General features: G+C 42.4%; 1 protein-coding gene across 2 annotated transcripts; it reads left to right on the forward strand.

Annotated features, from left to right (window-relative positions):
* Positions 1 to 237: 237 nt before the first annotated feature.
* Positions 238 to 26,213, forward strand: EXOG (exo/endonuclease G). Of its 2 annotated transcripts, XR_009701480.1 has the most exons (7): positions 238 to 406; positions 2,200 to 2,349; positions 7,586 to 7,725; positions 9,222 to 9,298; positions 12,955 to 13,069; positions 23,347 to 25,436; positions 26,182 to 26,213. XR_009701480.1 is itself a non-coding variant. In XM_061195257.1 (6 exons), exons 1-6 carry the CDS (start codon positions 244 to 246, stop codon positions 23,806 to 23,808), a joined length of 1,107 nt encoding a protein of 368 aa, XP_061051240.1. In that variant the 5' UTR covers positions 238 to 243; the 3' UTR covers positions 23,809 to 25,643. The 2 variants fall into 2 exon arrangements, 1 of the variants encoding a protein (XP_061051240.1); XM_061195257.1 differs by lacking the exon at positions 26,182 to 26,213 and having other exon boundaries at positions 23,347 to 25,643.
* Positions 26,214 to 26,332: the final 119 nt, after the last annotated feature.

Consider the following 26,332-nt stretch of genomic DNA (forward strand, 5'->3'; position numbering starts at 1 on the left):
CGTCATACTCTCACCCATCACCCGGTCCAGGGGACCAGGGGTGGAGCCGGGACGCGCCTGGGGCTCCAGGTTTGTCACCAGGGGTCGCGCGCTTGCGCTCTGGCCTCCGGTGTCTCCTGAGAGGCTCAGGGCCAGCGACTCCAGGTAGCGCATGCGTGTCTTGATCCCGCGGTTGCGATTGGCTTTTAGGCGGCTGACCTGGAGTGCGCATGCGCTAAGGCAAAAGGCTAGCGTCTCGGCAAGATGGCTGCCAAAACTTTTGCCTCACGCCTCCGAGGCTCCCGACGCTTTTTGAGTGGCTTCGTGGCTGGAGCCGTCGCGGGCGCTATGGGAACCGGGCTAACTGTCGTGCAGTTTCTCCGGAGTCGGGACGCTGAGCCAGCGTTGGCGGTGAGGGAGCCGGACGGTGAGTGTGTGGGTCCCCAGGTCTCGGGCCCGGGCTGCTACCTCGGGCAGGAGCCGTAACCATGGACGTGCGCTGTCTCCACTCGCCCGGCCCTTGGTCGTCTGCCTTGCAGTCTCCCGGCTCGGCTTCCTCTCCCCGCGTTGCGTCTCACCTGCCTGCTCCATGTACTTCCTTCCCCTTGGGGATCTACTACCCCGACATGTCTGTTTTTATTGTCTATGTCCTCCCCTAGATTGTTAGCTCCATAAGCGCTCGGACGGTGTCAGTGTTCTTCTCCACCAGCCCTGTACCTGGTACATAATTGGCATCCAGTACGTATGGATGAATGAACGAATGAACACATAGTTTTAGCAGATCAGTTAACTGTCCTCAATTTATCATCGTTCAAATGAAGAATACCCGCTGGCCCTTCTTCAAAGGATGTAAATCTGCAGGTTACCAGGTGTACCTTATATTTGACAAAATAAATGAGCTCATGCTCGTTTCTTTCTGTCTCGGATACACTAATTTAACTTGCTCCTCCTGATACTTGGCATTTAGCAAGAGAGCAACTCTGGTGGGTTGAAGCCTGGAGAGCGCATCGAGAGAGAATTATTTGGAAACCGACTCCCTGTTCCGTGCGTGCTTGGTTTCTCCCACTAGGAAAAGCAATACCAGTTTTACCACTGTCTTGCTGCAGCACACATCTCTGCTTCAGTACCAGAACATTGAGGAAGAGTGTCAGTGAACGATGGTCTTTTTTTTTTTGGCTGCGTTGGGTCTTCGTTGCTGCACGCGGGCTTTCTCTAGTTGCGGCCAGCGGGGGCTACCCTTTGTTGCGGTGCGCGGGCTTCTCATTGCGGTGGCTTCTCTTGTTGCAGAGCACCGGCTCTAGGCGCACGGGCTTCAGTAGTTGTAGCACGCGGGCTCACAGGCTCAGCAGCCGTGGCGCACGGGCTTAATTGCTCCACGGCATGTGGGATCTTCCCGGACCAGGGCTTGAACCCGTGTCCCCTGCATTGGCAGGCGGATTCTAAACCACTGCACCACCAGGGAAGCCCCTGAACGATGGTCTTTTAAAAAAATTTAAAAGGCTGTGCTTTTGTCCCCACATTAACTCTTAGAACATAATGAGTAGGTAGGCTGTCTCGCATTCAATCATGTCAATGACTAGTAATGACAGGAGTTTTTCCTTTGCTGCTTTTGTATACACTGTACTTTGTGGGGCAGAGATTTGAAAATTTGATGTGAAAGACCAGCAAGATCAGGTCCTTATTTAACAGTTAATGAGGTACTTCCCTGGTGGCGCAGTGGTTAAGAATCCGCCTGTCAATGCAGGGCACACGGGTTCGAGTCCTGGTCCAGGATGATCCCACATGCCTCGGAGCAACTAAGCCCGTGCACCACAACTACTGAAACTGTGCTCTAGCAACAAGAGAAGCCACCTCATTGAGAAGCCTGTGCACCTCACTGCAACTAGAGAAAGCCCGCGGGCAGCAAAGAAGACCCAACAGCAATCAATCAATAAGAAAATAAATAAATTAGAAAAATAAAAAAAATTTTTTTTTAATTAGAAAACAACAGTTAATGAAATAGCTACAGTTTACCTGGATAGAACTATACAACTGCTTATAGGCAAAACCAGTATTTTGCCTACAGTCTCTTTTCTTTGCTTTATAAGTAATTGCAAAAATGAGATCACCTGGTTGATTAAATTGTTGAGTCAGTCCTTTGTCTTACCCCCTTCCTTATAATTTTTTATTCCTAATAATAGTCACTAACTGTTATTTTTTTCCCCTGTTTTTCATTTTTAGGTTCTTCACAAAGGGCTCTCTTAGAACAATTTGGATTCCCTTTAACTGGAACAGAGACGAAGTGCTACACTAACCATGCCTTGTCTTATGATCAGTCAAAGCGGGTTCCTAGATGGGTTCTTGAACATATATCCAAGAGCAAGATAATGGGTAGGTGGTTAGAAGCAAAGGCATTGAAGAAGGATGTTTCCAAATTTAAAACAAGGAGGATTATTAATAATTTTAACCTTTTCTACTTTACAGCACATTTAGAAAATGATGGTGTTTGTATGACTCACTAGATAAATGGACCCTGCCTGGCAACCAGGGCGCCCTAGACCCTTCCAGGCTGTCTCAGGGGTTGAGAGGATCTGTATCTTGACACATGAATTGGAAGCTTTGTCATAAATATTGTTGCAATGAGCACCACTCATTCATTACCTCCACAAATGCTTTTTTTTTCTTTTCCTGCCTCAGGTTTATTTGTACAAATAGCACAGGAGGATACCAGCCCCATGCAGACAGCAGCCCAGGGGTCACACCAGTCCTTCTGTCCTCACATTGGCAGATAAAGGTCTCTACTCCAGAGCCTTTGTGGGGTTCTGGGCACCTTTGGGAGCCTGAGCTTGAGCTGGAGCCGCAGCTGCACCTGCAGCCTTGGCCTTCGTTTGAGCCTTGGCCTGGGACTTTGGCCGGCAGAGCCTGAGACCCTTGGCGATGAGGGCATGAGCACGTTTCCCGAGCTTGGGGTGAGCAATGTAGGCAAGTCGACTGAGCTTGTGGCTGCCGCCCGTTGGGATCTTGGGCTTGACCTCCTTGGGCTTTACGAGAGCCTCTTTTAAAAAATTAATTAATTAATTATTTTTGGCTGCATTGGGTCTTTGTTGCTGTGCGCAGGCTTTCTTTAGTTGTGGCGAGCGGGGGCTACTCTTCATTGTGGTGCGTGGGCTTCTCATTGCGGTGGCTTCTCTTGTTGTGGAGCACGGGCTCTAGGCACGCGGGCTCAGTACTTGTGGCTCGTGGGCTCCAGAGCACAGGCTCAGTAGTTGTGGCGCACGGGCTTAGTTGCTCCGCGGCATGTGGGATCTTCCCGGACCAGGGCTCGAACCCGTGTCCCCTGCATTGGCAGGCGGATTCTTAACCTCTGCGCCACCAGGGAAGTCCCTTTACGAGAGCCTTTATAGCCTCAGCACGTGCACTTATGGCCTTGGCGTTGTTGGCCTGCATCTTCTTCAGGCCCTTCTTGTTGTGCTTCTTGGCAAAGCGCATGTTCCTCAGGAACTTGGGGTCCACCCCCTTAAGAGATTCATACCGTTCTGATCGGGGTTTCTTGATGCCGTTTCTGTGCTGCTTTCGGGACTGGTTGTGCATGGTGTGGTTCTTGGACTTGGCCAGGTCTGCACCGGGGCCTGCCCACAAATGCTTTTTAAGTGCCTACCTTGTGCATAGCACTGTGCTGAGCCTTGGGGTTATATCAGTGACCAGAGTAGATGGTCTCTACCCCCAAGGCACTTTGAATTGGGGAGGGGGTGGGTGGACCTATCAAATAATCATAAGTGTATAATTACAATTGGCAATAACTGTTCTGAAGGAAAAATGGTTGCAAGTTGGGATAGTATAATTAAGGAACAGTAAAGAATACGATGAGAGATTATAACAGGAGAACCTGATAACTGATTAGCGAGGCTTCTTTAAGAAAGTGGCCTGAAGAGTGGATGGCAGTCACTCAGGCAGAGGAGTTGGGTGGGCAGCGGGGGTATGGAGAGGAGCGTTCCAGGCAGGGGAAGAGAAGCACAGTTGCATCTTTAAAGGCCCCCATGTGAAGAGTTTGGTTCGGTTACGGAACTCAAGGAAGGCCAGTGTGGCTGGAGCAAGGGAGAACGTGATGTGAAATGAGACTGGAGAGGCAGGCAGGTGTGTGAGCCTGTTCACGTGCCCTCAGGTTTCTTGGTGCGTTCCTGTAATTAAGATGACCGGATCTTGCTGGTCAACGTCAGATTGGTTTCTAGGTAGCCTACTCCAATTTACACTCCCACCATCATTATTTGTCCTATCTCTCCCAGCCCTCACACATAATGAGCATTATTGAGCTTTACCAATTTATTAGTTGATTTTATTTACGTTTATTGATTACCAGTGAGGGTTAATATTTTGTGAATTATTCTTTCTTTGTGAATTTTTCTTTACGATTTTCAATAGGGATATTCTTTTTTTAAATTATTTTATTTATTTATCTTGGCTGCATCGGGTCTTAGTTGAGGCATGCAGGATCTTTAGTTGTGGCATGCAGACTCTTAGTTGCAGCATGCATGCAGGATCTAGTTCCCTGACTAGGGATCGAACCCGGGCCCCCTACATTGGGAGTGCGGAGTCTTACCCACTGGACCACCAGGGAAGTCCCAGGGATATTCTTTTTTGAATTTTGTAGGAGTTCTTTTTTATATTAAGGATATTACTTTTTGTCATAGTTGTTTTATTCCCATTCTCTTATTTGCCTGTTAATTTGCTATATGGCCCACAAATTATTTCTCCATTGCTTTACAGTGCATGCTATGTTTAAATATATTAAAATGCTGATATTAAGATGAGTGTGTGCCTTTATAGAGTACACATTAACCAGCAGAATAGCGGGAGGCTTGGAATATGCTTGCTGCTAGAAGGAAACTGATGTAGGCATAAACTTTATCATAGCAGGTGAAATTGATTATGTATTTACATCAAGAGAAACTCACTTGATTTAGTCTCAAGCGTGATAAATTTCCTTTAAATACAAAAATTTTCCCAAGATGAAATTTCAGCTTTACTAATTTTATCTTGCTGTTCAGTTATCATTTTCAGAGGCATATAAGAAAAGCACTGTTTCATATTGTAAATCACGTGAGCTGTGTAATTTTGAGGAGGTAAAATAGAGCTAATTAATATTTGAAAACAAGGAGCAATATACCTGTGATTTACTTATTATAGTGTAAAGCATCTTCTGTTTTAGTTATGACAGACTAAGTTATTTAGATTAACTCTCCTGCTAAAAACAACAAGAAATGTTATTAGCAGTATATAAAAAGTATATAGAAAAAAAAATCACTAAAAAAAAAATAACATGAAGAGGGACTTCCCTGGTGGTCCAGTGGTTAAGAATCTGCCTTCAAATGCAGGGGACGCGGGTTTGATCCCTGGTTGGGGAACTAAGATCCCACATGCCGCGGGGCACCTAAGCCCACGCTCTCTGGAGCCCGTACGCCGCAACTAGAGAGAAGCCCATGTGCCCCAACGAAGACCCAGTGCAGCAAAAAAAAAAAAAAAAAAAAAATATGGTCTCAGAAGCCAGATTCCTGGCTTCTGATCCTGGCTTTAAAAACAAACAAACAAACAAAACATGAAGAGGCAACATGATAGTAGAGCTTTTTTGCCAGGCCAATATTTGGGGGAATACCAGAATCCAGAGGGGTAAGGGTGGCCCTGGTAAACCAAAGCCACATTGCCTTTGGTTCTGCAGCCTTATGGGGTCAGGGGGACTGAAGGCAAGACCTAGGGCTCACCCAAGGTAGATTATCTTACAGGAGACCCTTCCCACATTAACCTGGAACCCCAGAGGGCTGCACCCTCAGGGAAGGGTGAACCAGAACTTACTTGCCTGCCCACCATAGGGAACTACACGGAAGGTTGCCTTGGCACTGAGCAGACAAGGATCAAAAAGGAAAATAAAAAGTTTGTTCTAGAGAAGTTGAGGCCACAAACTGGCTGTCATGCAGACTTGTAGCCCAAAGCCATGTAGCCTGTACAGATCAAAGAACCTTAAACCCTGAGCTTGGTTTACTGTGGTCCTCCACTGCTAATGCCTCCAGACACTGGACAGAAGTAAGTTTACATCCTCTCTTCAGGGAGGCATCTTCATCCTAGGATTTTGGAAATTCCCACAAATGATTTTTCTTTTTGTTTTTTTTTTTAATTTATTTTTGGCTGTGTTGGGTCTTTGTTGCTGCACGTGGGCTTTCTCTAGTTGTGGTGAGCGGGGGCTACTCTTCGTTGTGGTGCACGTGCTTCTCGTTGCGGTGGCTTCTCTTGTTGTGGAGCACGGGCTCTAGGCGCACAGGCTCAGTAGTTGTGGCTCTCGGGCTCTAGAGCGCAGGCTCAGTAGTTGTGGCGCACGGACTTAGTTGCTCTGCAGCATGTGGGGTCTTCCCGGACCAGGGCTCGAACCCGTGTCCCCTGCATTGGCAGGCGGATTCTTAACCACTGCGCCACCAGGGAAGTCCCCCCCCCGCCCCCAAATGATTTTTCAAGGGCAGTGAGCACCAGACAAAGAAAACCAGACATACCAGGAAGCGATTCCAATGGTAATGACGCTTTGAGAAGTTTACTAGTAATTCTCTGTTTACAGTTATTATTTTTTTTTTTTATGGGGTGATTCTAAGAAGCTAGACATTAGATACTTTACTCTGAACCTTGGGGTCTGATAATTTAATTTTTTTCTTGATTGAATGAAATGACGTTAGAATCAGTAACTTCATTAATCCCCATTTTACACTTTTTTGAGTAGCAGCCTGAGTATATTCCATTTGTCCTCATAATTTTTATAGTTTAACAAGGCCTGTCCTAATGACAGTGGAAAACATAGTGTTAGGATTCGCTGATGTCCACGGTGGCAAACTATTCTGGAGGTATCAGAATACAAGTAAAATTGAGATTTTTGTCTCTCCTGTGTGGTGCTCAGATATTTTGTGTCAGGAGTTTCTGGATTGATCTCATAACCTAAATGTTTGTTTTGTCATGGCTTAAGAGGCAGTAAGCAAGATATCAGAGGCATTCTCTCCCTTCTCTAGGCTGTGCCTGCCCAGAACAAATTGTTTTGTGTCTATATATATCCATTATTTCAGTACATATAAACTTGTCAAATACCGTTGTACAACATACAATACATGGGGGTCTTTTTTTTTTGGCCATGCCACGTGGCACGTGGGATCTTAATTTGCCGAGCAGGGATCGCACCCACGCACCCCACACGGAGTCTTAGCCATTGGACCTCCAAGGAAGTCCCCGTGGGGGTCTTTTTTAAAAAGCAAGAGTGTATTTAGTAACTAAGCTTTTTATACAGCTCAGCTATTTGATTGGTCATTGCTTTTACATAGATACTATCCAAGGTATTTTCCCCTTTAACTTGAAAGGCCAGAAACAAAAGTATATGAGATGAGATAGCTGCACTGTATGAAAAACATTCTTTCCTGGACTAGTCCTTGCTAAATTCAGGTGAAGTATCTGAGCTATCCCAGGAACTTGAGACATGCGTGCTGTCACTAAGTACTAGCTGCTCAGAGAGATACCAGCCAGCAACAAGCAGCTTGCCTTGCTTAGAGAATCTTGAGGGATATTTGTCCACTGGTAACTTACCATTTTGTGTGTTTTTCTTCAGGTGATGCAGACAGAAAACATTGTAAATTCAAGCCAGATCCCAACATCCCTCCAACCTTCAGTGCCTTCAACGAGGATTATGTTGGCAGTGGGTGGTCACGAGGCCACATGGCTCCAGCAGGAGATAACAAATTCTCATCTGTAGGCATATTTTTTGGGAGGGATGGGAACACAGGGCTGGTATTATGTGTACCATGGGACTTGGAAATTAAAAACCTAGGAGCCAAACCCTAACACTTGAGAATTTTCATACCCTATTTTGTATTTTTCTTCCTGACTTCACTTCCTTTCTTTGCTCAGATGCTCAGACATTTTTAAACAGGTTGAGGAAAACTAAATGCTATGCAAAAGGGAACTGGAAAGCCACTAGGAGCTAAAGCTACTCGCTCATTTTTATCTTGAAAAATTTCAGACCTGTAGAAAAGTTGAAAAAAGAACACAGCAAAAATATTTTGACTTGTAGAAAAGTTGAGGATAGTACAGCAAAAACATTTTGATACATATATTTTACATATGCATTTTTTTAAACCATGGACAGTGAATTGCAGACATTGTAACACTTCATGCCTAAGTAGATTGCTCGGGAGATTGTATTGTCTAAAGATGAGGATATTTGAATATATGTCAGGTGTATCATTATACCAAGAAATGTGTGCAAGTGTATTTTTGTATATTTGTACAATAATATCCAGTATACAGTTCTCATTCAGATTTGCCAAATTTTCCCAATTATGTCCTTTACAACTTTTTTTTGGATTCAGTATCTAATCATGAATCACATATTACATTTCGTTGTCATGTCTCTCTAGCCTCCTTTAATTTAGGATAATTTCTCTGCCAAAAAAAGGCGAGAAATGTCTTTTCTGACATTGGCATTTATTGCATGAATTGGTGATTATTATCATTAAGATAGTGGTTCTTAACCTTGGATACTCATTGTAACTACCTTGGGAAGTTTTAAAAAATCCTGATGCCCAGACCTGTAACCCAGAGCAGTTAAATCAGAAATTCTAGGGGTTGGGACCCAGGCATCGATATTTTTGAAGCTCCCTAGGTTATTTCAATGTGCATCCAAGGCTGAGAGCCACTGTTTGATGAGAGGGTATTTGGTGGCCTTGGCAGTGTAGACCAATGAAAGGAAATCCAGTGACAGAGCCTTGGGTTTACAGGTCAGAAGTATGAGATGAATGAACACATGGTGGCTAGAAATTCAGAAGAATAGGACTTTTTTGTGCCACTCTTGAACTAATGTGTTTGCACTGTACTAAAATACTACTGTGCTCCTGAAAGCTGCCCTTTGTTGAGAAATCCTCTGCCAGAGGCTTAGCACTAGAATTCACCTTTTAGCTTTATACTGGAAATTTTTCATTCATAGAGTCTACATTATAGGTTTGAATTTTATAAATTGTGAAGAAAAGCAGCACACCAAACTACTTCTTTTGTTATAGGCCTTATTCTGAATAATCATTATTGAGCTTTCTGTCATGGAGTAGCTGTGGCTTTTGTTTATCTAAACAGATAGTTGCTGTAATTGCCTGGAGCTAAGGTATGAATAAGGAACTGGTTGTCTCTCCTTTGTAAAATCTCAAAGGGAAAGGTATTTCAGTGCAAGTTACTGTTTTTATTTCTTTTCACAGAAAGCCATGGCTGAAACCTTTTACCTTTCTAATATCGTGCCTCAGAATTTTGATAATAATGCTGGTTATTGGAACAGGTGAGGGGTGAGAGTTTTTAAAATGTGATTCTGTGGGAGATGAGTGATGTGACAGGAGAATGTGTGCCTAGCACCTGTTTCTGCCTTTGGTTTTTCAAATGCTAACACTACTGAAGATAAATATTTTGGACTAGTTTTCTTTGCTAGATTTGGAAGTATAGACTTGAAAACATAGCCAGCCATTTTGGTCATGTTTCCTATGGTCAGAAGTCAAGTTCTGGAAGAAACTACTAAAAATCTTATTACTGAGGCGGTAGAACACTATGTTTATAGGCAGAGGATACTGTATTTTTCTCCCTTGTATTTAAAGAGTTGCTGAGCTTTTTAAGAACAGTTTTGGTACCGTTGAACATAACCATTACCAGTTTTTGATAGAAGCTGTCTACAGTAGTCCCCCGTTATCCATGGTTTTGCTTTTTGCTGTTTGTTACTCACCGTCCGCAGTCCAAAAATATTAAGTGGCAAATTCCAGAAATTAACAATTCATAAATTTTAAATTGGCGCGTTGCTGAGTAACCTGCTAAAATCTAGCGCCTCCTGCTGTGTCCTGCCTGGGATGTGAATCCTCCCTTTGTACAGCGTATTCCCCCCATTGGTCAGTAACTGTCTCGCTTTCATAGTGCTTGTGTTCAAGTAACCCTTACTTTACTTAATAATGGCCCGCAAACGCAAGAGTAGTGTTGCTAGCAACTTGGATTTGCTGAAGAGAAGCTGTAAAGTGCTTCCTTTAAGTGAAAAGGTAAAAGTTGACTTAAGAAAGAAAAAAAATTGTATGCTGAGATGGTTGAGATCTGTGGTAAAAAGGAATCTTATATCTGTGAAACTGTGAAGAAGAAAAAAGGAACTCATGCTAGTTCTGCTGTTGCATCTCGAGCTGCAAAAGTTATGCCCACTAAGCATAAGTGCTTAGTTTAGATGGAAAGGTCATTAAATTTGTACAATAAGATATTTTGAGAGAGAGAGAGAGACCACACCCATATAAGTTTTACTACAGTATATTGTTATAATTGTTCTATTTTATTATTAGTTATTGTGTTAATCTCTTACTATACCTAATTTATAAATTAAACTTTATCATAGGTATATATGTATAGGAAAGAACATAGTGTATATAGGATTTGGCACTGTCTGCGGTTTCAGAAATTCACTGAGGGTCTTGGTACGTATTCTCTGTGGATGGGGGGGGCTACTGTATAAAATCATCTGGGCATTCTGTATTTTTCTGATGCTTTCATGCAGTTCTGTCAGGGGATCTTTTAAGCATTTAAAACTGGTACAAATATTTCATGCTATTGCGTTTTCCCCAAACATTACTGTGTGGTTTGAAATAATGAAGAGAGCACCTCACACTAAAAAAGACTTCAACAATTATCAGTCATGGCCCACATTTGTTTCATCTACATACCCTCCTTTCCCCCTACACAGATTATTTTAAGCAGGTCACAGATGTATTATTTTATCCACAAATTTTTTTAAAATTAATTAATTAATTAATTTTTATTTTTGGCTGTGTTGGGTCTTCGTTTCTGTGCGAGGGCTTTCTCTAGTTGCAGCAAGCGGGGGCCACTCTTCATCGCGGTGCGCGGGCCTCTCATTATCGCGGCCTCTCTTGTTGCGGAGCACAGGCTCCAGACGCGCAGGCTCAGTAGTTGTGGCTCACGGGCCTAGTTGCTCCGTGGCATGTGGGATCTTCCCAGACCAGGGCTCGAACCCGTGTCCCCTGCATTGGCAGGCAGATTCTCACCCACTGCGCCACCAGGGAAGCCCCACAAATATTTTGATATATATTTTTAGAAGATAAGAATTCTTTAAAAAATATAACCACAGTACTGTCATTGCCCCTAAAAATGTAACAGTAATTCAGTAATTCCTTATTAACAATTTTACAATCAGTGTTCAAATTTCCCTGCCGGTTTTTACCTTTTTTTTTTTTTTTTTGGTTGATTCTAACACAGTCCACACATAGATTTGGGTAATATATCTCTTCAGTCCCTTTTAATCTGTAGGCTTCTCCTCTTCTCCCTGCCCCCGCAGATTATTGGTTGAAGATCTGGGATGTTTGTCCTATAGAGTTTTCTTTCCATATTCTGACTGATTACATACCTTCGGAAGCATTTAACATTTTCCTTTTTCAAGGGATATACTTTTTGGAGGAAAACTTTACCTTTAATTGGGTGTATATGCTATAAGATGTAATGTTGATTTTACTTTTTAGATACAGAAACTGAGGAATGATGTCATGCATTGTTACCTCTCATAAATTGCTTCCAACTGCAGTATAACAAAGTGCATATTAAAACTACTTGCCAGGGCTTCCCTGGTGGCGCAGTGGTTAAGAATCCACCTGCCAATGCAGGGGACACGGGTTCGAACCCTGCTTTGGGAAGATCCCACATGCCGTGGAGCAACTGAGCCTGTGTGCCACAACTACTGAGCCTGTGCTCTAGAGTCTGTGAGCCACAACTACTGAGCCCGAGTTCCACAACTACTGAAGCCCGTGTGCCTAGAGCCTGTGCTCTGCAACAAGAGAAGCCACCCAATGAGAAGCCCACGCACAGCAACAAAGACCCAACGCAGCCAAAAATAAAAATAAATAAATTTATTTAAAAAATAAAAAAAATAAAACTACTTGCCATTTTTATCTAATAAATTAGCAAGAACAGTTTTTAAATGATTATTCCCAGTGTTGTAAAGATTCTTGTGAAACTGCTGTGTCGTATTTTGGAGTTTATAGAGTAAATTTGTACAATCTCATTAAAAATATTAGTTTTACATATAATCAAGCATCATTAAAATATTTATTCAATAAAGTAATTCTGGCCCTTGAAATTTATTCTAAGGAATTAATACAATGTTGCATTATTTAAGAAATGTCAGGATAAACCCAATTGTCCTACAATAGGAGTAGTTACATAAAAAAGATATATCAACTTTTTGAAATGATATGTAATTCTTTTTTTTTTTTTTTTTTTTAACAAATATTTATTGAGTGGCAAGCACTTTGCTGAACGCTTGATACATTCTTTTTTTTTTTTTTAATTTATTTATTTATTTTGGGCTGTGTTGGGTCTTCGTTTCTGTGCTACAGCTTTTTCCACTTGCGGCGAGCGGGGGCCACTCTTCATCGCGGTGCGCGGGCCTCTTACTGTCGCGGCCTCTCCCGTTGCGGAGCACAGGCTCCAGACGCGCAGGCTCAGTAGTTGTGGCTCACGGGCCTAGTTGCTCCGCGGCATGTGGGATCTTCCCAGACCAGGGCTCGAACCCGTGTCCCCTGCATTGGCAGGCAGATTCTTAACCACTGCGCCACCAGGGAAGCCCTATATGTAATTCTTGAAAAAAGTTTATTTGAGAACTAGGGCATAGAAAAATATGAGAGGAAACAAAACAAAATTTCAGTTATAAACTGTACGTTGAATGCACACACAGGAAAATGTAGGTAGTTGTATAAATGCGTGTATTTTTCAAGTTTTTCCATGCAGTAAACACACTGGGAAGAACATTGCTTATATGCTTATAGTGTTTTGTGCCATATTCTCTTTACATTGATTTCTCTAATTTAATATTCTTGGTTTCTCTCCTAAGGACTTGATATGGTTTGCTGCTTTTTCTACATTTATGTGTGAGAATATCACACATCTTTTTGCTTTGTTTCTCAGAATAGAAATGTACTGTCGAGAACTGACAGAGAGGTTTGAGGACGTCTGGATAGTATCTGGACCGCTGACCTTACCTCAGACTGGAAGCAATGGAAGAAAAACGGTTAGTTACCAGGTAGGAACATGTTTTAATATTCAAGCTTATGTTATTTGCATGAGATTATAATCTCATTCTTTATTCTACTTTTTAATTTCATTTATTCACCAGGATTTATTGATCACCTGTTGGAATGATAGGCATAGAGGATAAAATGATGGGTTAAAAAGCAAGCATTGACTTCAAGGAGCTCACAATTTAGAAGGGGAAATAGACATGTTATCAGTTAATTATGTTAAAGTGTGATCTGATGTATAAACGCATAGATGAAGTGTCAGAATGAACTGACCAACCCTATTTGTGAGAGTCAGGAAGACTTCACAGAGGAGGAGATGTTTTTTCTGGCCCCGCTGCATGTAGGATCTTAGTTTCTCGACCAGGGATCGAACCCTCATCCCCTGCATTGGAAGCGCAGAGTCTTAACCACTGGACCGCCAGGGAAGTCCCCCAAGGAGGAGCTTTTTGAGCTAGATCTTGATGGGTGAGTAAGAGTGAACTGAGTCAGGAGGGAAGCACGGGGACTCCAGAGGATGGACGGTGTGAGCGCAGGACACTTAAGATCAATAGCGGAATTCTGGGGTTTAGGTATCGTTACAGACACGGGCTGAGCTCAGGCAGATGGAGTGAGGAGGAATAGAGGAATACAGGAAAGAGTAATCACAAATTCACTTTTTAGGTGAAGAAGAGGGAAAAATTCAGGAAGACATCCAGATTGCAGTTAGTTGAATAAATGGGAGGAAAAGCTTTTCTTTTAGATGCTTGGATTTTTTTTAAAAAGGTGAAGTTTTTTTTTACATGCACGATATTTGAGAACTTTATGAACTGAAGGAAAGGGAGATTGAAGATATAAGAGAGTATAATTAGTGGTGTGAGAGCTGTAGACAGCTTCTGTTATGCCTAAGATTAAGGATTCTGCCAAGATATGGACACCAAGGGGTGCAAAGGAGGGTAGGATGAATTGGGATATTGGGACTGACATATATACACTAATATGTATAAAATAGATAACTAATGCGAACCTGCTGTATAGCACAGGGAACTCCACTGTACAGTAGAAACTAACACAACATTATAAAACGACTATACCCCAATTAACAAAAAAAAAAAAAAAGGATTCTGCCAAGAGGGTAGCTGAACTGATGTACTGTGAGATCTACAGAGGGTCGGGAATGAAGTGAGGTGAGGAGGAAGAAAGGTGATAGAGTCAGTGAAAGGAGAGGGATTGAAGGACTTCCTGGAACGTCAAAGAGGAGGTGTGTTTGGGGGGAACATCTAGTAGATGTTTAGTAAATGCTGCTTAGGTTACATGGTTACTTAAGGGGGTCTGTGATAAAATTGAATGATCCGAGAAACAGAGTTAGGAAAACGAAAACAATTTTAGGGTGTATTCTGTCCCACTTGACTGGCTTATTATCAGCCCGTCTGGCTCTGATGAGCAGTGATGTGTAAGTCTCCAAGTGTTCACACAGGTGCTCATGCCCTCAGAGTATTCCAGGGGTTCTTGTGGGAGTGAAGGCGTGGCAACGGAGTTAGTATTCCAAGCAGGTCAATCTCTCTCCTCTCATCAACTTGCTAATTTTCGTATTTTTTGTAATACTAGAAGGAAAAAATGCCTTAAAGCTCCCTGTGTTCTCTTATTTTTCTAATACTAATTATTCTTGAGCTTTGGTAAATCCTCTTTACTCTTACTTTTGGAGAATAGGTTCTCCCAGCTTTCACTTCTATACCTTAAATGATCAAATTACAGTTTTTTGTGGGCTTTGTTTTCATAAAATTGAAAGATTTGTATGACTAGCTTACTGTGTAGTAGAAGAAAAATGTATACAAGGTTTAAAAGGGACAGTTAACCAGTAGTTAAGAGCATTTCACGAAACAGCTTTTTTTTGTGTGTGTGAATATTTCTGTTAAATATGTTTTGGCCACATGGTGTTGTGGGAGGTGTATTGTTTTTCTTAAGTTGGATATAATTTTTATTATCTGTCTGCTAAAAGCGCCTAGAAGCAGTGATATGCTATTAACAATTAGTGTACCCTGAGACCAGATCTTGGTTTCATAAAAAACCACCTCCTGCTGAAAGAACCCGGCACTTGCAGAAATGGCTGATTCCAGGGATGGTGTAGGGAAAGTACAAACTGGAACATCTTGTGCCAGGAAGCAAGTAAGTACTCAAACAAATGGTGAGGACGTGTCAAAAGAACACAGGAATCAGCTTTATGGAGTTCTAACTTAACGTGTCTGGAACTATTTGATATCAAAATAAAATGAATTATAGAACTAATAAATAGGAATCCATATCTTAATACATAAGTAAACACATGGGTGTAAGGAGAAGCTTCTGTGTACCGTGGACTGTCAACTAATAAGTTTGTAAGAATGAAAGAGAAAAATCATTTTGTAGCCATCATGGTAATGTGTTTCAAACAATCATCAGTGGATGTTAAAACTAGAGAGTAGAAGCTTTATGACGAATAGGACATTTATATAATCTAAAAGAATCCCTCCACAAATTACTTATTGATAACAAAGCAAGAAATGGTAACTTCACAGTAGAGAAACTCCCCCTTAACCGAGTGATCAGAGTTAATATTGCATGTATGGGACTTACTGATAAATTGTACTTGCTGGTGTGATGCACTAAAGATTCAAGATCACTTCTGTGATATTTATGCCCAAAATGCATAATGTTGAGTCTCATCATGCAGAAGTATCAGGCAAACCCCAACTGAGGGACATTCCGTGAAATAGCTGACTTACATTCTTCAAAAATGTTAGTGTTGTCAAAGACAAAGGCTGAGAAATTAACTGTTCCAGGTTAATGGAGACTAAAAACTAAAGACTAAAACACCTGAAAACAAAATGCATTGTGTTATCTTAGATCAGATCCTAGATCAGAAAAACAAAAGTTGCTAAATAAGACTTTATTCAGACAATTGGTAACATTTGAGGTCTGTAGATTAGATAATTATATTTTATCAGTGTTAAATTTCCTGATTTTGATCATTGTACTGTGATTATGTAAGTGAATGTCTTTGCTCCTAGGAGATACATCCTGAAAGATGTGTCTATGACTTACTTTCAAAAGGGTTAGGGAAAAAATAGAGAGAAAAAGAGAGTGATAAAGGGAATTGGGCAAAATGTTGAGTTGATGAATCTGGGTGAAGGGTGTGCACGTGTTCCATATGCCATCCTTACACATTTTAAATTTGCAGTTAATTCAGAATGAAACAAATATATACGTATATACCTTTTAGTATATGTTTTCTAGACCAGAATTCTTATTACACTGGAATATGTAAAACTAACCACTAAAGAGACTTAACCTTGCTTCTCCTAAATAGTTGATCCGTGAATGATATTCAGGCATGTTCAAGTAGCCTTGAAGAGAGTTTCAAAAGAGACCTGTCAGCTCTTTTCACCCTAATTAGTGTCGTAATGGTGAATGTGTGAGGGCAGTCAAGATCAGCTTCCTGAAGAGTATACTTTGAGTAATGGCCTTGTTTTTTTGTTTTTATTTTAAAGCATTATTGGTCTTAGGCCTTTTCTTTCAGATTCTGGGCCTCTGAACCTATATCATTAGTTTTCCATGTCTATATTAATTTATAGGACCTATTCATGCTCATACTGGCAAATCTTTAATTCGGCAAACCTTTAAGTACCTCTCGTGGGAGGATTGTATATGGAATTGTAAATGACATGCTTCAAACTACATTCTTGATTACTTTCTCCCTTCTTTCCTCTATTTCACATCCTGGGAGTCATCTCTCTCTCTTAATTTCTTTGAGTCAACAACTTTTATCAGTTCTTTTACTTAATAACTTGTACTCAGATTTTGCGGAATCTCTGAACACCTGTAATATTGAGGAGGACTCCACTAAGTTTCTCTGCACTTCCTACTTTCTGGCATAACAGGATGTTCCAGACTCCTCTTGGGCAAACTCTGGAATCAGCCATTTCTCTTGGTTCATTTTAATGGGGATTGGTATTTAGAAACCAAGATCTGGACAAGTTGATTCTTGAGTACTCGGTCTGCTGTTTGCCTTGTCATGTGTGTTCACCACATTTATTTTTAGCCGTTTTTAGTGGGTGGAGAGAGCCCCAAAGAACATAGTATGTGAATTCTATTGCCTTTAGTGGCACACTGTTGGGAAGGCCTTTTTTCTCCATCTTCAATATTCCTATGCTTTTTTAAAATTTAATTTAATTTATTTATTTTTGGCTGCATTGGCTCTTAGTTGCTGCGCGCAGGCTTTTCTCTAGCTGCGGTGAACGGGGGCTACTCTGTTGCACACGTGCTTCTCATTGTGGTGGCTTCTCTTGTTGCGGAGCACGGGCTCTAGGCGTGTGGGCTTCAGTAGTTGTGGTACGCGGGCTCAGTAGTTGTGGCTTGCGGGCTCTAGAGCACAGACTCAGTAGTTGTGGCACACGGGCTTAGTTGCTCCATGGCATGTGGGATCTTCCCGGACCAGGGCTCAAACCCGTGTCCCCTGCATTGGCAGGCAGATTCTCAACCACTGCACCACCAGGGAAGTCCTTCCAGTGCTTTTTGAGAAGGAGATTTATAGACCCTGGTCGTAAAGGAAGCAGATAACTCTGTGTGTTATGTATGTGTACGTAAAGTTGAATGTTGATAGGACTCTATATCCCTCACTGGGTATGTAGTTTTTCATCTTTCTTGGAATCATATCAAAGTGACATCTACTTTTATGTACGTATTTATATTTTTCACTAACAATTTCTATTATAGCTTTTGTTAGATTTGGCATCAAACTTGATTTCAGGTGGAATTTTAAACTTAAAAATCTTTAGTATATTTATTAGCATGAAAGCAAAATAGGATCCTTTAGTAAATTAAATTGGAAACATTGTCTCAGAGCTCACCATTTTAGGAATTTAGTTGGGCCAAAAATCTTATATGTATGCGTACAAATATATACACGTATAAACTTGGGTGAATTTGGTTAAGGAAAACAGACATGGGAGGCAAAGCTAGGCAAGGGGAAGAGGTAGGAAAAGGTAGGATGTATGCCGAGAAATAGTAAGTCCCTCAGACAGTTGGATTAGAGCACTTGTATAGGGAAGAAGATGAAAATAAAAGGAAAGGATAAACAACAAGGACCTACTGTATGGCACAGGGAACTATATTAAATATCTTGTAATAACTGTAATGGAAAAGAATCTGAAAAAGAATATATATGTGCATGTATGTATAAAACTAAATGACTTTGCTGTAAACCTGAAACTAATACAATATTATAACATTATAAATCAACTATACTTCAATAAAAAGTTGTTTTGAAAAAAAAATTAAAAAATAAAAGGGAAGGTTTGCACCAGGTGGTAGAAACCTTGAATGCCCAGCTAAAATTCAGGTTATTTTCTAGCAATTCATAATAAAATCATTGTGGATAAAACCATGTCCTTTAGTGATGCTGAGAAAGGGGACACAGCATTGCCCAGCCCTCGAGGTGGGTCTTTTCCTCTCAAGGAATTAATATGTATTTGAATCATGAATTCCTGTTTCCCAGGGAATATCTTGCAGTTATGTGTGGCAATTCATGTTTTGTTTTCTTAAATCCATCCATTTAGTATTTGCTTCTTGTTTACAACTATACTCTGAACCTTATTTTAGGAGGATGTAGCTAATAAAAATGAGGTATTAATTTACTTTTCTACCTAGGTAATGAAGCATATATGTGTATACTTTGGAGGAAGTGAAGCAGATGAGCTGGTATTTATCGAGGGCCATATACACCACCCAGTATGTAGGTAGCTTTGTTCATGCTATCCCAGTCAGTCCTCACAAACAGCTCTTACAAACAAGCAGTGGTTATCTTCTTTTATAGGCAAGGAAATTGAGGTTTTGAGGGGTCATGTCCAAGTCACATTGCTAGTAATTGTCAAGGGGGAAATCCAAAGGTGGGTCTCTCTACTTGTATGAGAATTGCCAGTCATTCGTAGTATTGTTCTTTAAGCTCTCAAAAGTCGACAGTGAAGGGATTGCTGTGCTCTTCATATATAGAAGCTTAAGGCCAGGAGGTAAAAAATGATGTGGATGGAGAGCAGTTACAAGTGATATTTACTAGCCTGCAAAAATAAGAACAGAAAATGGGCCAAAAGGAGGATTCCTTATAACCAGGCAGAAACGTCTGCTAGAATATGTAGGAAAGAATCACAGCATCATAGGACTTGAGTGAATGTGAGCCTGAGGGAAGATTGGTAGCAGTGATTTTATCAGAGTGAGTCATCTGACAGCTCTAATCAGAATCACCCCCTTTATTATAGCTTAGGTCATCCATGTGCCTATTTCTAGAAAAGATTGAATCAAGACAGGTGAAACATACCTGAAGATCCTGGCCTGAACATTATAATTGACCTGGCAAGAAAGTGAGCTTCAGATTTGACAGCTCAGTAGTGGTGGTGGTGGTGATGTTAGAAGTACTTAACAGTCTGTGTTTTCCTTCTACAGCATTATTTTCCAAACTTCCACAACTCCTGGGGGGGAGGAAATCGAAAATATGCTTCCAGGGATCTTGAGGCATCAGCTGTAGTGATCAGGAATTTTTTTTTGAAATCTCCTCTTTTATCTTTATGCAATCTTCATTTCCATATCTATTTGTTTTAATTGAAATAAATTCTTTTATGTGTTAAATATTTCCTCACCCCCATCCTAAATTGCCTAGTAGAATTGAGAGTCTGGGAAGGTGCTTGTTTCACTGGCTTGGCATCTCCCACCCCTACGCAGGACAGGTGCCTAGTGTGAGAAGCACCATCTCCCAGGGCTTGAGCTCCCGCAGAGGCTTTACAGGTAGCACGCAGGGCTGCCACACCCCTGTTGACTCCCCACCCCTGTGACTCCCTCCCTTTTTGTTCCTCCAGCCTCTCAGGTGGAGATTCCCTGTTTATCACACTGTCATGGTCTCTTTCTTTCACTTGATTGGCATAACCCTTATTTTAAGGGCTTCATCTCTTGATGTGTCCAACAGTTTTATTTTTGGAATTTCTTTTTTTTTTTGTCTTACCAGGGGAACGTAACCAGATACATTACATCTATCTGAGTCTTGCAGGTACATATTTTTTCCTCACGATGCTGCTTGCTATTTCACTTAAGGCACAGTTGCTGCAGATATGACATGACAGAGGGCAGGCTTAGCCTGGGTGTTGTTTGCAGCCAGTCTCTTCTGTTACTGAGTCAGCATGAAGGCCCAGCTCTGTGTGTGTGGAGCTGGGGGTGGGATGGGGGAGCAAATTGTCATCTCTGTCTCTTGGATAGGAGGGAACGAGCGCAGGCCAGCACGTACGGAAACTAATTTCAGGTCGCGAGCAAGTGCCAGCTTTATGATTGTTATATATATTGTGTTTTCTAGTCACTCCCAGTTGATTTCCAGTTTTTGTTACAGCCTTGACAAGAGTTGAGTGCTGTTTGGTAATTTAACAGCAGCAAGGATTTCCTTTGTAAAGTATTTTTATACCTAAATATTATATGAAAAGGATTATTGCTGATTTACTGATATGAGAGACTTGGTTCACGTTAAGCCCTCGAGTCCTTTGTTTAGGGTGTCATTTGTGTCCAACCTGTTTTCTTCTCCTGAAACCCTATTGTCCACCTTGAACTGGTCTAATTTTGCTTGATCCCATGTTTCCCCACTGTCCCTCTGCAGAACCATCTTTTGTACCAATGCAATTGCATTTCTGTCTTTTGAATGACATCCACTACAAAAATAGCTTTTTTACATAGGCCTTGCAGATTTCAAAATCTTTTTTTTTTTTTTTTTTTTTTTTAACGTGTCTTTGTATCTTCAGAACTATTCTATGAGATAGACAGCTTGGGGATTGTTATTACCCATTTTATGAATGAAAAAAGAAGATACCAGTGGCTATGACTTGCAACTTTGTGCAAAGCCTCAGGTCTGTGGGGTTTCAATCTGCTGAACCATTCTGCTTCAGTACCCTAGTTTCTAGAAACATTTTCTGAAAGTCTTCCAGTTTTCCTGAAAGTGGGAAGAATTTATTATGTAGGTTGAGTTGTTTACAGAGAAGAAGATAGCTTTAAAATATTTCAGGATTTTTTTTTTTAAGTTTTAAATTCAAGGAGGAAACAATGAGGTTTCTGAATTTGCAAATAGGACTGGTTCCTATATTAGGCAGATTAAAGATGTTTACTTCCTGAGAACAAAGCAGACTGAATCAGAGAAGATAGATAGTGGCTAAGGTTTCCATTATTCTCTTTATTTCTGGGAATAGTGTTTTACGGCCCCTTTGTTGAAATATTCTGAGACCGTCATGGGTGGAAGAGTCACACTTTGTGGTTCTTAGTAGGAATTTCTGTGTCCATGAGGTTTCTCAAAAGTAATATTAGAGGTCCTCTAGCTATGTGAGAGTTTTTGAAAATCTAATAGAAATGGTACATTTCCATGAGGTAAAGCCATGAATCTTAAAATTCTTTACTTTTGGCTGGAATTTAATAAACCTGGTTAGAAGCCCTGGTTGGCAGCACATGGCCTAACCAATTAATTATTTTTGAGAGTTGTCATTTGTAGAGAAAGAGTCCATGAGGAGAGAAAATAATCAAGTGACTGGTCTCCTGGCAGTTGGAGTCTGAGATCTGTGCTGCAGTGATGGAGGATGTCCACCAGGGGGCACCAAGGATTTGCTTAACTGTTGGCTCCCCAGCTAGTTAGTGCCTGGACCACCTGAAGCCCATTTAACCGCCCCCCACCCCCCCCCTCCACCTTGTAAACTGTGGCTCAGCTGCAGCCATCCCCTCAGCGCTGCTGCTGCTCTGTATCAGCGTCTCACCACGTTTTGCCTGCAGTGAAGGCTGTGGGTGTTGACTCCTCCCCTGGATGGGAAGCTTCTTGAGAGCAGCACCAGCTGCATTTACTTTCAGGATTATTCCTTTCAGTGTTTCCAGCAGTGCCGGGCACAGGACCTCTGAGCTGCAGTGTTGAGTTAGCATCTGTTGGTGATCTGTGGGCTAGTTGTGACCCTCCATCGCGTTCACTTTCAGTATGTTTTTTGTCTTGAAGGGCATGTTTATTTTCCCAGCCGCATAAATGACTCGCTGGAGGGGGTTGTGTAGTTTCATAAACCTTACTCTAAACTGCACCCTGACCAACCACTTTCACTAACTTCCAAGACAGTTATAGAGATCATTCCTGTGGAATGATGGGTCTTCCCTGCAGCCCTGCAGCTGGCCTTGGCGGTGGGACGTCCCTGCGTGTTAGGCAGCAGACGGCCTCGGAGCTGTTAGGCTGTGCGCCGTGTAGGTAGGAGCTTGGGAAAAGCAGAAGAGAATCCTCTGTAGCTCTCATCCCTCTGCCTTATCGGGGCTCCCAGCGGGGCCCCCCACAGCAAGCGGGTTTGGCCTGGGAGGGAGGCCTCTTGCCGAGGAAGCGCGGGCCCGGGAGGAGCAGTACTACCCCAAGCTTATTGTAGTTGGATTGTGTCATTTTACTGGAGACCATTAAGGAAGTGGACGTTCATTTTTTTCTTTTCCAGAAAACAGATAATGGCTTCTAAGCCAATTGGAAGGAAATTTGAAAAGGTTTCATAACAGTGTTATTTCATTATTACAGCCAACCTACACAGGCAACCAAGTTGTTTTCAGGCGTGACCCTGGCTCTGGCTTTTTCGTTGTGTGGATACCTTTCCAAAGCGTTTGATTTGATGACACATTCAGGGGTTCTGTGTTTGAGAGCAGACCCCAGAGTGTGCAGAGCTCTGAGCAAACAGCATTTACATTTACCTAATGTAATTTAGAAACTGAGCCACAGGCTAGGTGATACTGGAGGTGGTAATACTGATGTGGTGTGTCTGGCTGCTTCTTGAAAGGCTGTTTGTTTAGCTCCCTAGTGAATTTGGTAAACTAAGGCCATATTTTTATTTCTAGAGCTGAGAGTTCCCCAAGCTGGCCGTTTTGACCTTTGAATGTTAGGAGCACCAGAAGTTCTGATTATGAGACAGAGAGAAGGTGACAGTTTTTCTTGTCCATTAAAAAACCCAGGACTCACTCCTGACATCCCTTTGTCCTACAGACGGAGCAGAGAATGGGACCCCTGCTCTTTGGGGTGGCATTGCTTTAAAGACAAGCAGAATCTACCTGTTAAATGCTCATCTTCTCTGTGAATCTGTGTCTTGGTTTATTATTACCTTTGGCAGCTGAATTTAAATCCACTGGGGGTGGGGTGGGGTAGTTTGTAAGTACATTTTCAGAAATGCATCTTAAAGCTTTTTAGGAAAAATTTGGGACCTGCTAGTGCAGATTAGCATCGCAAATATGGCTGCTTTGCTTTTAGGTGATCGGCGAGGACAATGTGGCGGTGCCCTCCCACCTCTACAAGGTGATCCTGGCGCGCAGAAGCCCGAGGTCTGCTGAGCCCCTGGCACTAGGGGCCTTCGTGGTGCCCAACAAGGCCATTGGCTTCCAGCCCCAATTAAGTGAGTTCCAGGTGAGCCTGCAGGAGCTGGAGAAGTTGTCAGGACTGGTGTTTTTCCCTCATCTGGATAGGACTAGTGACATCAAGAACATCTGCTCGGTGGACACCTGTAAGCTCCTGGATTTCAGGGAGTTCACTCTGTACCTGAGCACAAGAAAGATTGAGGGAGCCCGATCGGTACACAGACTGGAAAAGGTCATGGAAAATTTGCAGAACGCAGGCATTGAACCTGATGAGGAGTTCATGACTCGCTACGAGAAGAAACTGGAAGAACTTAAAGCTCAGGAGCAGTCAGGAGTCCTGGAGGGAAAGCCCTCGTAGTTCACATCTCAGAAGCATGATGTCATCTGTAATGAAGCAGGTGCGGCCTCTTCAGATACTGTATTTTAGTGGCTTTGTTTTAAAATGATGGAATCCTAAATTTCAGACTAAATTTCTCACCAAAAGATGTCAAATGTTTTGGTTGGTATTTTATTTGACGTGGGAAACTAAGGAGACTGTTAACGCCTGCAGATCACGGGCTGGTCTTGTGTCAAGTTAACAGGAGGGCTGTGTCTGCGGGGTGACGCTGTGTGCGTGTCCCTCTGGATGTATTGTATGTGAAGACGTTATATTTTCTGCCTCCAAATCATACAGTGTCTTTGATTTATCTGCTCAGCCTTCTTGGAACCCAAGATTGTACGTTTTCTTTCCCTTGGACTTGAGTTGGTCTTAGAGATGGCTTTTAGATAACCTCTATGCATTATCCTGACGACATGTATTATATATTTGTTTCTTGTTCCTCCTCTCGTGGACCTGCTGTTCCTCTTCTGTTATGTAGAAGCACTCAACAACTACATTTTCTGCTCACTTAGTGTGTTCTGTATACTAAGCTAAGTGCTTTACATGTACTATCCTACAACTACCCTCTGAGGGAAATACCACTATCCTCATTTTACCCATGAGGAAATTGAGGCTTAGAGAGCTGAAGTATTTTGCCCAACGTTCATCTTCCCAAAGAAGTAATCCACAAGGAATGAGGCATATAACATGGGGTACATTAAAATCTTCCCTGACACAGAGGCTCAAAGACATACTTCTGTGGGTGTCTGTGATCCTGGGGCCTGCTTGGTAAGAGGGCTCTGGTTTCCTGTCTACAGTCGAGCCATAGGGACTTTAATGTTCTCTGACTTGAACTCTCCTTAGTTCTTTGGGAAGAAACAATCACAGGTATTTGAACGTTAGAGGACAGTGCTTTATGGGGTTTATCTGAGTCCCTACTTGCCTTCAGAAGTGCAGTTCTTCTAGTGACTGGCTGGTGCCAAATTGATGTGTTCCTTGCTTTCCAGATGGGCTTTTTGTGAATCTCTGCCCGCAGATTCACCAGCTTACGGCTTGCTCGCCTCTGTGCCTGCCTGTCTACCTGGTTGGCCCAAAGACCCAAAGACAGTTACCTCTGGGGGAAAGAGTGGCTGTTTTTCTGAGCCAGATCTCTAGATTTGGGTTTACGTGGAATCCTTTCGTGGGCTGTCATAAGTGTAGGCAGTAAAATATCTTCAAATAGAGCATAGGAACTTGTCTGACTGTGTCCTGTCAGTACTGTCTTTCCAAGTGGTGTTACCAGAACAGTTTTTGTGGTGTTTTTGTGTTTGTCTCTAACAGAAATGCCAAGGTGTTAAGATAAAGGTAAGATGAGAATGGTTGATCTTGTTCTGCTTTATTTGGGTAAACAAGAAGTTGGGGGGTCAGAACACTTCAGCCCGGTTAATACCGGCCTGTTTTATCACATTGTTCCCCAATTAGCTTGTGCCGGTCTCTTTCTTCTTAGGGAGAAAGAGCCAAAATGTCACTGTGACCAAAAAAATCTGTTACTTTTTCTCCTTCTTGAAGAGGTGACAGTGGGGTCTGGGTGTTTTTCCAGGAGCCCGAGGGCGGCTCTGTGGGAGAGGTCCTACCGCCCATCTCCAGAGGTGAGTCCCCGTCCGCTGTCCCCCGGGCCTGTCACTACGTTCTCCTCTGACCTGAATTTCCAGCAGCCTTGGGGTTATTCCCATGCTGTTCTCACTCCTGTGCCTCCACCTCGATGGTAGAAAGTCTTGATTTTTAGATCAGTAAATTAAAGTGTCTTAACACATTTTTAGTTCCTATGAAAAATGCTACCTAGTCATTGTGAAAAAGAGATAACTACTTATAATAAAAAAAAAAATGCAGTCTCCCAATCCTCATTATTATATTTAAAAGTTTTGTTGGCATACAACAAGTGATGCTTGAATTGTTGTCTCAACACTTCCACTAAGAGTCCCTCCAAAACAAACTGAAATGTAAACACTGGGTAGAGCTCAGGATCTTCCTCTGGATCAGATCACTTCCGCCTCCCCCGTGGGACTGTGGAGTACTTGGACTCAGACGCAGCGGAGCCCTAGGCCTCCCTGCAGCATCAGGTGTGTCCCTCTGGTCAAAGAAGCACCTCGTTACTGACCTGAGCCAATCACCATCCAGCCGGGCCCTCTCCGGGTCCTGCCGCGGTCTCAGGCTGCACCTGGACCTCTGCCTTCCACTCTGTTTATGCTCAGGGAGCCCCTGGTCTGAGGGAGGCTGCCGAGGGAGAAGGACCAGGCTTCGGGGGCTCTGCTGCTGGGACCCCGCTCTGGGGGTGAGGGACTCACTCCCTAATCTCTCTCCACCTGCAGTAACATCTTTATTTCAAGACTTCAGGCTCTTTGGTCTATGGATTGAGACTATTTCACCTATATCGTATGCAGCAAAGGGAGACCTTACACAAGTGGCAAAGGTAGGATGGGTGTGCTAGCCCCTTAAATACCTGTTAGTGTTTCTGCACTTGTGCCTCCATCTTCAAAAGACTGAA

Source organism: Eubalaena glacialis, chromosome 7 (assembly GCF_028564815.1).
Source record: "Eubalaena glacialis isolate mEubGla1 chromosome 7, mEubGla1.1.hap2.+ XY, whole genome shotgun sequence".
In the NCBI taxonomy this organism is placed as follows: Eukaryota; Metazoa; Chordata; class Mammalia; order Artiodactyla; family Balaenidae; genus Eubalaena; species Eubalaena glacialis.